Source organism: Aulonocara sp. 'chitande type north' Nkhata Bay, linkage group LG9 (genome assembly GCF_057382095.1).
Source record: "Aulonocara sp. 'chitande type north' Nkhata Bay isolate Kocher_YH1m ecotype deep benthic linkage group LG9, A_spYH_male_GT1.1, whole genome shotgun sequence".
Lineage (NCBI taxonomy): Eukaryota > Metazoa > Chordata > Actinopteri > Cichliformes > Cichlidae > Aulonocara > Aulonocara sp. 'chitande type north' Nkhata Bay.
In genome coordinates, this window is record NC_141352.1 from 22,872,554 (window position 1) to 22,887,140 (window position 14,587).

Genomic DNA, 14,587 nt, shown 5'->3' on the forward strand with positions numbered 1-14,587 from the left:
TTGGCTGCTTGGCTCTGTAGGGATTTCTGAGTGTGCACCTGCAGCATCCAGTAGTGAAAATACACTTTGCAATGATGCCACTAGGTCATATTTCCTCCCCTGCCTTTTTATATGTGCACTAGACTAAGCAACCAAGAGTAAAGTAAACATTTAAGCTGTTTGGCACTGTACAAACTATTTTGCTACCTCTTAATATCAAGGTAAGGTGGCGTTGTTGACCTGCCTTCTGGATAGGACTAATTTCAGCAGGGCTGTGACGTACTCTCAGGGTGCCAGGCAACTACAGTGTCCAGGAGATGAGACTTTCTGCTCGTCCCATGTAAAGTTTTAATCATTGGCCCCAAAATTAATATGATTATATACTTCTAACTTAGTTTATAATATCACAGCATAGTTATTAGTAGACTTATATTTTAGCTTACGACAACAAATCTGCAAAAGGTTTAGTAACTGAAACCTTAAAACTAGAGCTGGGCGATAGAACGATAACGATATGTATCGCGATATAACTTTTACTCGATAGAGAAATTACGCTATCGCGATAGACCTCGCCGCTCTTGTCCTCAAAAAAAAAAAAAAAAAAAAAAAAGGTCAGCCGAACCAATCACAGCCGCAGCGTCACGTAGCGTGACTTGTTACGTACAGCACAAGTGCCAAGCCGCACGTGTGTTTGTTTGGGAAGCAGCCAGCGGGTAATGGAGCCAGCGCGTAATGGAGGAAATGAGTGTGCCGACTAGAAAAATCAACCGAGCGTGACCGAAGAGAAAACAGATGATGGTTCCAATGCTGGAGAGATTGTCGAACGGAAGAGCCATAGAAGTTCCGTAGTGTGAAGGTATTTCGGCTATTTCAAGTCTGACAAAAACAGAGTAGCGTGCACTGTAAATTGTGCCGAAAGCAAGTCTGGAAATACAATAAACTGGTGCATGCGTCACACTGTGCGCCACGTTATTGTTTCGGTGAAATGAATTTCTACAATACTGTTACTGTTAATTCTACTCTCTGCAGTGTTTAAATGCTTACATATACACACAGTTACTGTCCGTCCACACATACGACTCGGTTCTGCTTCTATGCCCCAGCTTTGTTTACTTTTTCCCACCGAGGCTTCTAGACTTCTGATTGGCCAACATTTCGGCACGGTTAGGAATCTAGCGCCACCTGCTGCTTTGGCATGTTCATAGCAGCGTTTTCCTTCATTTCTGCCTTTATGTGTGGACGGGATTATTTTTTAAAACGAAAACGGAAAATCTCCGTTTTCAAAAATACCCGTGTACGTGTGGACGTAGCCTCAGTCTCTGACTGGAAGCGCTAATTCGTCATTCGGCTTTTGTCAGACTAAAGTAACTGTTAAAACTGTTTGAAAAGCTCAGCTATACAACAAGGAGAGATTGAGAATTTCCTTTTAGTTCTCAGTTTATTTGATATTGACAAAAGTTAGTCAGTTTTGTCTGTTCTTCTGTAAAACAAACTAAGATTTATTTTTAGAATTAATATTTTGTTTCTAAGTGGAATTGACAATTTAGTCTGTTTCGTTTGTTCTATTTTGAAACTTAAACGCTTTAGCGGCTGCCTTTTGTGTAGTTTGCAATATTTGCCTTTATTTATCTGAAAAAGTCTCATGTTCCTTAAGTACATCTACCCTGTTGAACTTATTATGGGAAATAAATATTTAAATAAAAACAAGCTGCTGATTATTTCACATTTTACTTGTGAGCAACGGCACATTTAAATCTTACAAATATAGTTATTTGGCTTATATTGTGATAGATATCGTTATCGCCTGAAATGAAAAAAACATATCGTGATATGAAAAAATCTCATATCGCCCAGCTCTACTTAAAACAACTATTGATGGAGTCTTGCTGCAGGTATCGACAGAGGTGGTCAGCTGTGTAAGACCTCGGGTGGATGGGAGCAGGTGGATGGGAGCAGGTGGATGGGAGCAGGTGAACGGCTCGCTTTCATTCACATTTAAACTGTGAAGACTCTTTTTGATGACTCATAACTGAACAGCCAGTTTGCTGCACACGTCGACTCCGAAGGTGGACATGCTCTGTGTTGGTATGAAACATGTCATGCTTTTTGGCATCTGTTGAACATAGTATTTACACGAAGAAGCATTGTTTTAATCATAAAACTACTATTATTTACTCATTTTTTTCACTTTTTGCCTAATCCCTTAGATCTATAATACCTTAGGTCTATATACAGCAATAGAAGCGTGCACACCATCTGGCTGCAACTTTATTTTATATAATTTTGTCTGTCTTTAATTCCTTCTTTATCTTTAGCCATGAATTTTACTAGAGAGACGGGCTGCAATCAAGTCCCACCTACCCACCCACACCCCAGGGGAAAAAGTTTGTGGCTTTCCACTGACTGTATTGTACTAAACATAGGCTACTAAAATAATCCTCTGACTTAATGTTTTCAGTCAGCTTAAGGCGTTTTGTTAGTGTTTCAGCCCATAGTTGCATGTTGATTGTTTTCCCTTGTTGGGGGTGTGGTTTTCATAGTATTACACAATGCTCTCTGTCTTTATACTCAGGAAATGTAATGCAGTTAGATTCAGATGTATGTATCAAATGTAACTGATGTGGCCATGCACAGTCAGTTGCCTTCTTCAGAGCTGGTGTGTTTGGACAGATAAAATGAAAGAAAGAGTCAGTCTGCGATTAAATGGGACCAACTCGGCAGTTACATGTAAATTGTTCAATATGGCGAGTAAGTGTAATAAACTGGTGAAAACTGCAAATCTGTTGCTCTCTGCACACACAAAAACTCATAGTTACGTCTTACAGTCTTGCCAGAATGTCATAGGTTTGAAACTAATTCAAAAAAGGCACCCGGCAGTCTTGTTTTTATATAGGAATATAATAAGAATACACCAGTTTCAATCAGCTGACCAAAGTCTCAATCACACAGAGATGTCCCAGACAAGTTGCACTGATTGGCGGAGACTGGCTCGGATTGATTACACCACGCTGCTGACCTGTCTGCGTTTATGAATTAGACAAAAATCATTTGCAAACCCTCAGCAATCTATGAGTGATTGCAGTTAGTCTGAAGACGATCGCAAACACCTGTGTATCAAAAGTGTTCGCCCAGAATCTGCTCGTGGGTGTCGCACACTCAACCTGTGGGCAACCAGTTGGTCACCGCAACTCCTTAGACACAATCTCAAACGTTAAATGCAGTCTTTGGACAACCACAGATTTTTACCCTAGCCACAAAGAGGTCTTTTAGTGTGACTGAACCATAACTGATATGGTATTGTGTGCTCACCTTAGTTTTAATTTATGTTCATTTGGTTATTTTTGCCACCATAAGAAGTGTTTGTGATTTTCTTGAGACTGAGATCTCTGTGTAAACATAAGTCACTTGCTTTGAAAAGGTGTTTCCTTTGACAAGTGCTTATTATATCAAAATCATAAAAACTTTAATAAAAGAATAAAGGCTAAATATTAAGCAATAAAACATGACTAAAAACTGAAACAAGCAAATGTAGTTTTGAAACCTAATGAAACTAAATTGAATTGAAAAAGGAACATGAAAACAAAATGCTAATGTAAATATTAAAATTATACCACACTATTAGAACTGGCACTGATATCAGCCCTGTTGAATGAGCTGGTTAAATTAATTTTGTACTAAATTTTCAAAGCTCATGCGATGAAGAGCTGCAAGATTTTGAAAAAGGATAGATATTATTTCATAATGAATAATTATTTGGTTCCTGACTCTAAATGGTCATTAATAAGAACAAAAATCACGTGAATTAGCTGAAACACATATGTACATGTGTCTTTAATCACCACTATTGGCCTAGATCTTCACAATCAGTGCATCCCTGAGAAAATCAAGATGTACTGCTACACTTTGACCTCTGCAAAAAAAAAAAAAAAAAAGTCTCATTTTTCTCTCATTTTCTTTTCTCTGACTTCTCTGCTCTTTGGCATCTGGTTGTGGTTATGAGGAACTTTTTAAAATCATTCGCTCTATAGCATCAGCTCGTTTCACGATCCACATCTGTGCATCCACAACGCTGACTCCTCCTCCTTCTTCTCTTTTTCTCCTGCAGATATTTCTGAGATCCCAGAGAGCATTAAGTTTTGCAGGGCCTTGGAGATTGCAGACTTCAGTGGAAACCCCCTCTCCAGGTAAGTGCATTTCAACAGCCCATCATTTTTTATGATCATTGTGGGGAAAATATAAGAACGGGGTATTCCCAGATACAGTAACGAGAGCAGAGTTGTGGGGGCAACACTGTTTTGACAGACGAAATGAAGCGCGAGTGTCATTTTCTTTGCTCTAATTACTTTGCTAAGTGTGCAGTGAACTGAACTTTTAAATATTGTAGTTGTTCGTGTGTGTGCATGTAAACAGTATATCGAGTTTGTGGAGTGTGACCCTCATTTCACTGCTAAGTAAGGATTAGGAACAGTAAATGAACACATGTCTGGAGCTGATCATTGTTTTGCGTGCTTACTACCGCTTGGCTTAACCAGGATACCAGTTAATTCCCATTATAGCCCCGTTCACCTTCATCATCTTCTTACCCCCTGTCATCAATATCTCTCCGCTCCTACTATGGAAAAGTGATTGAACAGCTGGCAGAAACTTTGATCCTGATTTCTTTAACAGATGTGGAGGGCTAGTAGTCAGTGTGTGAGTTGGCTGTTGCCATTAAAATCTAACAGACACCATTTTCCTCTTTCTCTCTGCCTCAGATTGCCGGATGGTTTCACTCAACTCCGAGCGCTCGCTCACCTGGCCCTCAATGATGTGTCATTACAGATGTTGCCCAACGACATTGGAAAGTATGTACACGCTCATTATGGCTCATAGAAGACAATCTGATAAGTTAAAAGGATTGTTTTTGTTTATTTTTTCAGTTTTTCCTCTTGGTTAGATTAAGAAAAAAATAAAAGCAACACTGACGCAAGTGGGAGCATTGGCTATCTTTTATCTCATTGTAAATGAAAAACCTTGCTCCTGGTCTGGGACGTCGTGAAAGGCCCCTTTGTCCTCTTTCCAGCACTGTGCCGATGCCGGTGCCTAATCTAGAGCCAGGTTCATTCCTTTTTTACTGAAGAACAACCGGTGCCAACAAGCTGGTAGTTGGCAAAGCACAAAAAAACTCATGAATGGAAAGTTGGAACCACAGATCAGGGTATTTCCTGGCTTAAAATTGGCTTTTGGGAATGAGGGGTGGCTGTGAATGTATGCATGATTGGTTGCGTCAATAGTTGACAGTGAGTGCTGTGTTACTGTACTTCATGTAAGTGCGCATTTTTCTGCCATTGCTGGTTATTAGATGAAGAAAAATTAATTTTATGCAAAAAAAAAATGAAACCGAACTTAAAAGATCACAATAGTTATAGTATTATTACAAGCCTGGAGAGACTAAACTAAATTGAAACCAAAGCCAAATATTCTTGTGTTCAGGATGAACCGGGGCTATGTCAGTGGCAACAGGAAGGGTTCCCCAAGAAATGACTGAAGCCTGAAGGATCTGTTCACAATTACTTTCTTACAATATTACCCCAAATTTTGCTGTATCACATTTAGTTCTCAGACCTGCTGCAATGTGGGACCAGTTCTCAGAAGTCAGGCCGAACTGGCTTCGCACAGGCAGAGAAAGTGTTTCCATGTTGGAAAATGACAATCCCACGAGGGGCCAGACATGTACACTTTACTGACACGCTTTAATTTGACGTTAAATACAGCGCATTCTTACTATGATCCATTTAGGCCCTAAGGCGACCAAACAGTTTTACTGACTAAAATGACAGAGAGGTTAATTTATTATACATGAATACTCTTTGAGCATAAACCATCCACCTCAAGGCTTCTGCAGTTATAAATCTTGTTAAAGCAATGCTAGCCATGGTTCACTGCAAAACATTACAGTGGTAGTAATTAGAATTGGGACAATTGGGTAACGAGATGAAGAACAAAACACTGTAAAAAGTTGTAGGAAAAGTAGACTCGGACATTTTTATCATTAAAATATTGCCTATATTCTACCGTAAAGCCAGCTTAATGATCCATTTCTAAACAAAAGAAGGAGGAAAGAAATCCTGATGTTTCAGCAAAGTAATGAGTCTTCATATCTTTTATATTTGGACTTGCACAGTTTTTTTTTTTTTTTTAAGATTTGAGGCGCCTCACACATCTCTACTGATATCTGTCTTTGGCATCAGATTTCCTTATTTTGTGCCAAAAGCAGAGGGTGCAGCAGTCGCTGTGCACACTTTAGTGACAATTCACAGGCGTAAGATTGAGAACCTAAGTGCTTAAAGGTTGCAAAAACTGTAACCTGTGGCCACTGAGATTTACAGATGTGCATGAATAAAGCGAGCGTGCAGGTTCTCGAGGAGTACCGATGTGCTCTGAGGAGGCTGCGGGCCACTGCTGTTCTCAGACAGATGGAAGAGTCCCTCACCACGCCTGGCAGCCCAGACGAACAGACCCGCCATCTGACTAACCAGCCTGCCTCTCCTCTCCCTTCTTTTCCTCCCCCATCCTTTATTCTCTTCACCTGCCAACTCCTGCCCCTCATATTTTTTGTTTCTCTTCATTTATGTGCCTCGTGTTCTCTGTCATTCCTGCTTTTGTAGTTTGGCCAACCTGGTGACGTTGGAGCTCAGGGAGAACCTGTTGAAGTCTCTGCCCACGTAAGTTTTTCATCTCTGCTCATACCACACATACATATTTCACTCTCCGCATTTTTCATTGGGGTGTTTTGTCACTGCTACTTTTACCTGTCAATTACTGTAGACGTTTCGGGAAAGGCACACACCACGAGTTACTTGTAACAGCAGGTTTATGAACGTACATCACTACATGTGAATGAATGGTATGCTGTTACCAGTTGGAGCCGGAGCTCTTTGTTCTTTGAGTGCACATATTTGTGTGACGTAACCGGTTGTGCTTTGATACAGGTCGCTCTCTTTCCTGGTGAAACTGGAACAGCTGGACCTGGGCAGCAATGAACTGGAAGTTTTGGTAAGTCAGCGTCTCATCCCCTTAAATGATCATCATCGTGCTCAGACAACACCCTTGATTGTGTCTTAAAATAATATTTTTCATTTTCGCACAACCAGTAGACCAGACATACACACACGCACACACTCTCAAATTGACACGTATCACAAATATCCCTCTCACAGTCCCACCACAGTAATTATGATCCAGACCACATGTTTACTTCACCAAACGCGGCCCAGCCAGTCTGAAAGAAGTGAAGCCCTGCCTGCACTACCCCAGAGTGAGTGCCGGTTTTAGCCCGGGAACACCCACCTGTCTGTGTAGGACAGAGCAAACAATGTCTCATGTCCTGACGAGGGCGGAGGCTGAACAAACAGTTGACATCATGATGAAACCTTGCCTGCATGCCTGTCATAGACCATCGCTCAGCCAGCTTAGATGCTAATTAATTATTTCATATTTTAAATTTGAGCTCATTTCAAGATCCTTCAGTTGACTTTTTTTCCTAAAATCAGAATCTGATTTACCAACATTAGATTAAGAAATCTGTGTCAGACTAGAAGTCTCTGAAAGTCCTGAAGTTTCTGTTTCAGTACACTAATACACGGGAAAGATCATATGCATATTTAAAGGAGAGCTTTTGTGCTGATTCTTGTACTCACCTGTCATACTTGAATGGTTCAATCCGTATTTATCTTATGTTGGATTTTTGTGCAGCCCCTGTGCATCTATGAGATCTGAGGTTTACTTGTACATTTACTGACCTCATTATTACCATTGTAAAATTACATACTTGATATAAACCAAGGAACAGCATAATAGGGTCACCTTTAATTTTTATTTATCTTCTGTTTCAAAGTTTGAATTGTCCTCTACAGGTTTGTGGGGATTGTTGCCTGAAGTATCAAAGGCATATTTTTCCAACTCGGGAAAAGTGTAGAGTTGGAGATTTGAAGTAATTTTACTGGTGTAGCTGGTGAAAACAGAAGTAAAGGCAAAGCTGAAGCAGTACTTTAGCTAATTGAGCCTACCGGTTAAATACCCTCAACTATATCCAAGGGCTGTGGGTGGATTCCTCTGAAGGGTTTCTGGGCTTACCCTTAGGGATAAGTCTTTAGGAGAGACTCGGAGTAGAGCCTTTACTCTTCTGTATCCAAAGCAGCCAGTTGAGGTGTTACAAACATCTGACTGGGATGTCTTCTGGAAGTTGATAAGGCACTTTTGGGTACATCTGACTGGGAGGAGACCAGATTATGCTTCTTAGCTGTCTTGGGAACACCACACAATTCCCCAGGGAGAACTGGAGGAGGTGCCTGGCGAGAGGGAGGTTTATGGGAATGTTTTTTATACGATTGCCCATGTGACGTGGACAACACGGGACAACAGAACTTCTTGAGCTAGTGAACTTTTTTGACAACCTGCCAGATGGCCAGGACTCAAGTGAAGTGCAAAAATGACCAAATAAAACAAAAGTGATGAGTGACAAGAAGAAGACGGCAGTGTGTGTGTGTGTGTGTGTGTGTGTGTGTGTGTGTGTGTCAGTCAGTCAGTCAGTCAGCTGCCAGAGAAGAGAGATGGTAAGAAAGCACACCTGGTACTGATGTGTCAGAAAAGTCAAACTGAAAGTCGGAATCCGGTGGGAGTCGTGCTAGTCAGCGCTGATTTCAGCTTCAAGCATCTGAAGCGGTCTGTGGTATAACTGAGGCTGACATCAGATCTTTCTGTAACAGTCATCCACAGATGTCACATGATTTTTCTTTTCCAAATTCTCAGCCCCTCTAACAGATTTCAAATGAAGCACGATCTGCACAACGTGCCGTTTTAACACAAATTAGATTTTACATAAAAATATGGCCACTCACTCTCTTTTCTCCCCTACTTTCCTTTAGCCGGATACCCTCGGCGCTCTCCCCAACCTAAGGGAGCTGTGGCTGGACCGTAACCAATTGTCCTCATTACCACCAGTAAGTACAGCTTTTTCGTTTTTTTGTTTGTTTGTTTAAATGTCCTGATTTTCATGAAGTTCCAAACTGTTGCGTTCATGCAGAATTTACTCCCACTAGCAGTTTTCTTCTTTTTGTGTTTGCTGGATTGTATTGTGTCTCTATAGCTCACTGTAAGTGGTAATTTATGTGTTTGTGTGTGTGTGTGTAGGAGCTGGGAAACCTTCGTAGGTTGGTGTGTCTGGATGTGTCGGAGAATCGTCTGGAGGAGCTCCCGTCAGAGCTGAATGGCCTCCTGGCTCTCACAGACCTGCTGCTCACACAGAACCTGCTGGAGGTCGTCCCGGACAGCATAGGTGAGAAACACCAGGGGAAGGGACAGGCTTGTTTTCTGTGTTGGTGTTGGTGTTTATTACCTTTGTTTTGTAACTAACTCAGTAATTCAATAATAATTCAATAATGTTCTTCCTGTAAACTGTGTGTTATCTTGTCAGTGAAAGTTTTTGCACCTAATCATGAAGCCATATTAAGTATACACTGGGATATGGCTCTAGTGTGATCTTAAACAAGAACAGCACTGCCCCCTACTGGAAAAATAATGCCAATGAAGCACAGATATGTGTTTAATTGCAAGGACTAATTAGATTAACATATTTTACAGTATGTTGTCCGTGAGTCTTGCAAACTCACGTCTACATATTGCAGCTTAGATGGTGCATCATAAATAAGCTGTAATGTGGGCTAAGTCTGTGCTTCTGCTGTTCCTTCTTCTTTGCCCTTGCTGTGGAAAGAATACAAATAATTTCTTAGTAGTGAAGTAAAACAGATTTTAAGAATCGTGAGAACTGCCCACTGCAGCCTCTGTCTTTGTTTTTCATTTACGCTTTTCTGCATAAAACTCTTGCTCAAAATCACACACATCCACACACAGATATATTAAGAAACACGTATGTGATCTGAATGAAAAATAGTGCAGCCCAGTAGTGAAGTGTACGATGTTGTGTATTGCTAAATGTTACCGTGATTTGTCTGCAGGGTCTCTGAAACAGCTGTCCATCCTGAAGGTGGACCAGAACAGACTGACCCATCTGACTGATTCAATAGGCGAGTGTGAAAACCTCACAGAACTTGTCCTGACGGAGAACCTGCTACAGGTAGGGACGCACAGTATAAACTGCTTCCTGCAGCCCTGCATTTGACCTATTAGGGGTTCATGCACACCCATTAATAACTAAGTCCCATTAACAATAATTATGTTGAATCACTGATTCCATTAATGGCTTTCGTCTCCCTCCCTTTCGCTTTCAAAGTCACTTCCTCGCTCGCTGGGCAAGCTGAAGAAGCTGACCAACCTGAATGTAGACCGCAACCGGCTGGGCAGCGTGCCCAAAGAGCTCGGCGGCTGTGCCAGCCTCAACGTCCTCTCACTGAGAGACAATCGCCTGGGCAAACTGCCTGCTGAGCTTGCAGATGCCACGGAGCTGCATGTGCTGGATGTGGCTGGAAACAGGTACCCTTACTTAACACCGTAGACCGTTAATAATGCACAGCAGCTTTCACAGCAAAGGTTGAAGACCTGAAAAGAATGTCTTTGCCAAAATAGATAAAACAAAGACGTTGCACCGACACTTTTGCCCTTGTAGTTCGTAATTTCATCACAGGTATGACTTTGTGCAAATTGTTTGTTACTAGAATGATCTGAAGCATAATTATCGCTGTCAAAGTGTTATTTCAGAGACTTTTATTCTTACATTCTCCTACAGTCTCTTTGCAAGTCAAAATAATCCCAGCTAGTCTTGTACTGGTGCGTGCTGCCCCCTCATTTCACTGTTTTAACGAGAGAGTGGCCTTACAGCAAGGGTTGTCAAACTGGGGTGGGGTGTGAACAACCGGTCACCAGGAGGTAATTTACTAATCAGAAGGTTGGTGGTTTGATCCCTGGCTGTTCAAGTCTGCATCCCAAAGTATCCTCGGGCAAGTTGCTTTCTGAATGCATGCGAGTAGGTGAATGAGGCATGTTGTGTGCTTAAGAGGAGTAGGAAAGTGCCATTTAACCATGACAGTGGTCCTGTAGACCACAGTATGTGAGGAAAAGTGCAAATGTCTCCCATGCCTGCTGCAGTCTCATTGGCTCTGACAGGCATGTTGAAAGAAATTCAGGTTTGTCTCACAAAGACGCCAGCCCAGCTGATGTGCTGTTCTGAGTGTACTGACAGGAAAGAAGGAAATAAATAATAGATCCACCTTAAAAATCTTAGAAATTTTAAGCTCATCTATCTGTCCTGACCTTACGTTTATCCAGATTACAAAACTTGCCTTTCGCCCTGACAAACCTCAACCTGAAGGCCATGTGGCTCGCAGAGAACCAGTCTCAGCCAATGCTCAAGTTCCAGACAGAGGACGATGAGCGAACAGGAGAGAAAGTGTTAACCTGCTATTTGCTACCCCAGCAGCCTTCCCCAAGCCTAGGTAAGCAACATGCTTTAAATAAGCATTTGAGTATTCAGACCTGTTAGACGCATGTATAGATGATGTTTATTTTAACTGGCACACTCTTTCTTCTGCCCTCTCTCTTTATCTGCAGAGAACCTGCTGCAGAACAGTGTAGATGGTAGCTGGACAGACAGCAACCTGAACAGAGTGTCGGTCATCCAGTTCCAGGAGGAGACCAAGGCTGAGGTGGATGAGGATGATGAGGCTGCTGCAGAGCGTAGAGTGAGTAAAAACTAAACAAAGCAAACCTGACCCATCAGCACAAAAGCTAAAAAAAAAGAATAATGTCGTGCTTAAAGGAAAATCAGATAAAATGCCTTTTTTTTTTTTCTTCTTCAGGGCCTTCAGCGCAGAGCCACACCACATCCCAGTGAGCTGAAGGAGATGAAGAAAGGGATTGAAGAGAGGAGGAATGAAGCCTACACATCCAGACAGGACGAGGATCAGTCCCTGGACCCACAGGTACATAACGTCAGAAATATGGTCACCACCAAATTAAAAAATAATAAAAAAAAATAAGCAAATAGCATTTCATTTCTTGCTGCTCAGCTCCAGTATTACAAACAACTAAACTCAAAATTTGCTCTAATACTGCCTGACTAGCTGCTGCTGTGGTACATGCTGATATAATAAAAATGATGTCATTGTTTTTAGGGAAAAAGGCTCAGTGACCTCTCCAATCAGAGCCATGACTCACAGGTGTCTAACAGCACGCTGTCGGCCACCTCCCACGAGGACAGACAAAATGTGACTGAGGCCTCTCACATGGAGAACCGTGTGGACGGCCCTTCCCCTCAGGATGAGGATGACCTTGATGAGATGGAGGTGGAGTACATTGAGGTAAATGGTGGATAGGTTTTCTCCTCATTTCATGGATTCAGTCTTTGTTTCTGTTAGACTCTAAAATCCTCTCCCTTTCTTTTCTCCAGCCCACTGTGCACTTTGCAGAAGAACCCATCATCCGAGGTGGGGACGAGGACCACGAAGAGGACGGCGAGGACGGCGAGAGGAGTGACGAGGAAGACAAGAGGCCCATGGAGAAGCGTCTGATACGAAAGGACACGCCACACTACAAGAAGCACTTCAAAATCACCAAGCTGCCCAAACCCGAGGCTGTGGCCGCTCTGCTGCAGGGCTTCAGTCCCGACGCCCTCAACTCTTCTGCTCAGGCTGCCGAGGACGAGGAGGATGAGGAGGAAGAGCAGAGTGATGGCACTCCTCAGCACCGCCACAGAGTGGAGGAGGCAGAGGACAGCCGGCATCAGGTCAACTCCAGCCAAGTAAAGGTAAAAGAGAGATCCAAACACTGGCAGGGTGCAGTTCAGGAATGTAGAAAGTGTTATATATCATCACAGCAGGACATGCAGTACACACCAAGTCAGCATATTTTAGGATTTAAAACTTTACATATATATTTTTCCTTGTTTGTTGCCTCTTTGCAAACATTTGATATTGTATGCATGGAGAGCCTTTGCCACCTTGCAAGCTGCATTCACTTAAGATGGATGTGGCGTTGCATGCAGGGTCATTCCTGAGATGAAGCCGCCCTGCCCTTGTGCTATAAATCCAGGGTGATGCATTACATTCATCGCAAACTCACCAACAGCCTCATCTGGCCCCCTCAGATTTTGCCTCTCCTAGCCTGTTCCCCCACAGAAAGCATGCAGACATGTCGGCATAAATCAGCCACAGGCCATTGTGATCCCTTGTTTCCATACAAGACTGCATTCAGATCTTTGTCTAAACCTTTTTTTTTTTCTTTGTGGATAAATTCAGCCTTTCTTGCTCAACACTGGCGCGCCTTATCATCAGTTACCTGCTGATTTAATTGAATATTGACACTTGCACACTGCTTTTGTAACATTGTATGCTTGTAAAGTATGAATGAAACGAGTGAAGGATGCTCGGGAGCTGCTTATCAATGAATGTCCTTGTTGATCATTAGACTTATTAAATTGAGATCTGTTAATTTGTGTCACGCTAATTGTAGAAATCCTTTTTAACCTAATGATCAAACATCATCATGAATCTGTTTGGTGTGTGGGTATGGATGTGTGCGTGCGTGTGGGTGACTGAACTCGGACCAACCAGAACATGTACTGGCAGAGCTGGAACACAACATCGAATGAGCCTGGCTTGCGTCACATGGTCGTATTTTCTTTCACTGGATTTTTGTAGGGACTTTGTTCTTCTAGTAAATCAGTTTCTGTATCATTTCTTTTGTACTTTCTGTGAATCGTTTAGCTATGTTTATATTTTTTTAGCTTGAAACTGACTTCTTCACCTAAATTTAAGTCTTGCTCCTGGAGGAAATTGCTCTTGATGGTGTGGAGGCTGGGCTTGTTGTGGTTTGGGAGCTTTTGCCTTCTTTTGTCCACTCTCTCTGCACTGTATTTTTTGCATTCTGGCTCAGCTCCTTGGTCTTGTCTTTCCACCTCTGCCTGTATTTTGCTTTTGGTGGCTGGGGAGTGAGTGTGGATTCGCTTCTGCTTCACAACCTGCAAGCAGACAGTGGCGTGTTGAGTGTCTGGTGTGTCTGGAGGTTTTTATATTTTTTTTGTTCTGTTTTGTTTTTTTTGGGTGTGTCTGTCTGTGTGCATATTTTTATTTTGGCCTGACTAATCCGCATGCCTCTTGCTGGTTCCTGTCCTAACAGGGGGTGTCATTTGATCAAGTCAATAATCTGCTGATTGAACCTGCTCGAATTGAGGAGGAAGAGGTCTGTACCTACTCTTTCCCATCCACTCTTGTCTTTCCGTCCCTCACTCACCCATTCATTTGTCCACCCATACTCAGAAATGGAGAAAACTTCCCACAGAAATCCACGGTTAATCCGAGCCGATCACTAGGGAACCCCTCTAATCCCAGCTCATTCACAGGAGGGGCCAGTGTGGCAGAACCTGAATACAGGACTGAAACTGACACTATTTATTTCTTCCTTCTTCTTACTGGACAGCTGGAGTGTGGACACTTTAACCCTGTGATAGTAAACATGTAGTGAGAGTTTCATTCTCAGCATTTTGTGCTTTTTGGAGTCTAAAGCAGAGAGCCAGGCACTTGATAACATTTAACTTTTAATTTAATTTTTGGCCTTTTAAACACAACATTTGTGGTTTTCCATTGATCCTTCCCTTCTGGGTTTTATAATAAACCAA

General features: G+C 42.2%; 1 protein-coding gene across 4 annotated transcripts in view; it reads left to right on the forward strand.

The window, feature by feature from the left end:
* Positions 1–14,587, forward strand: part of scrib (scribble planar cell polarity protein) — an 80,960-nt gene that overhangs the window by 34,719 nt on the left and 31,654 nt on the right. For all 4 annotated transcript variants that reach the window (XM_086306578.1, XM_086306580.1, XM_086306579.1 and 1 more), the window contains exons 3-16: positions 4,085–4,163; positions 4,734–4,823; positions 6,627–6,683; positions 6,951–7,014; positions 8,886–8,960; positions 9,151–9,295; positions 9,975–10,093; positions 10,250–10,449; positions 11,242–11,408; positions 11,524–11,654; positions 11,772–11,894; positions 12,087–12,272; positions 12,362–12,718; positions 14,089–14,151. In XM_086306578.1, coding sequence (XP_086162704.1) covers positions 4,085–4,163; positions 4,734–4,823; positions 6,627–6,683; positions 6,951–7,014; positions 8,886–8,960; positions 9,151–9,295; positions 9,975–10,093; positions 10,250–10,449; positions 11,242–11,408; positions 11,524–11,654; positions 11,772–11,894; positions 12,087–12,272; positions 12,362–12,718; positions 14,089–14,151 — 1,856 coding nt within the window. The remainder of the gene's footprint in view (positions 1–4,084; positions 4,164–4,733; positions 4,824–6,626; positions 6,684–6,950; positions 7,015–8,885; positions 8,961–9,150; positions 9,296–9,974; positions 10,094–10,249; positions 10,450–11,241; positions 11,409–11,523; positions 11,655–11,771; positions 11,895–12,086; positions 12,273–12,361; positions 12,719–14,088; positions 14,152–14,587) is intronic.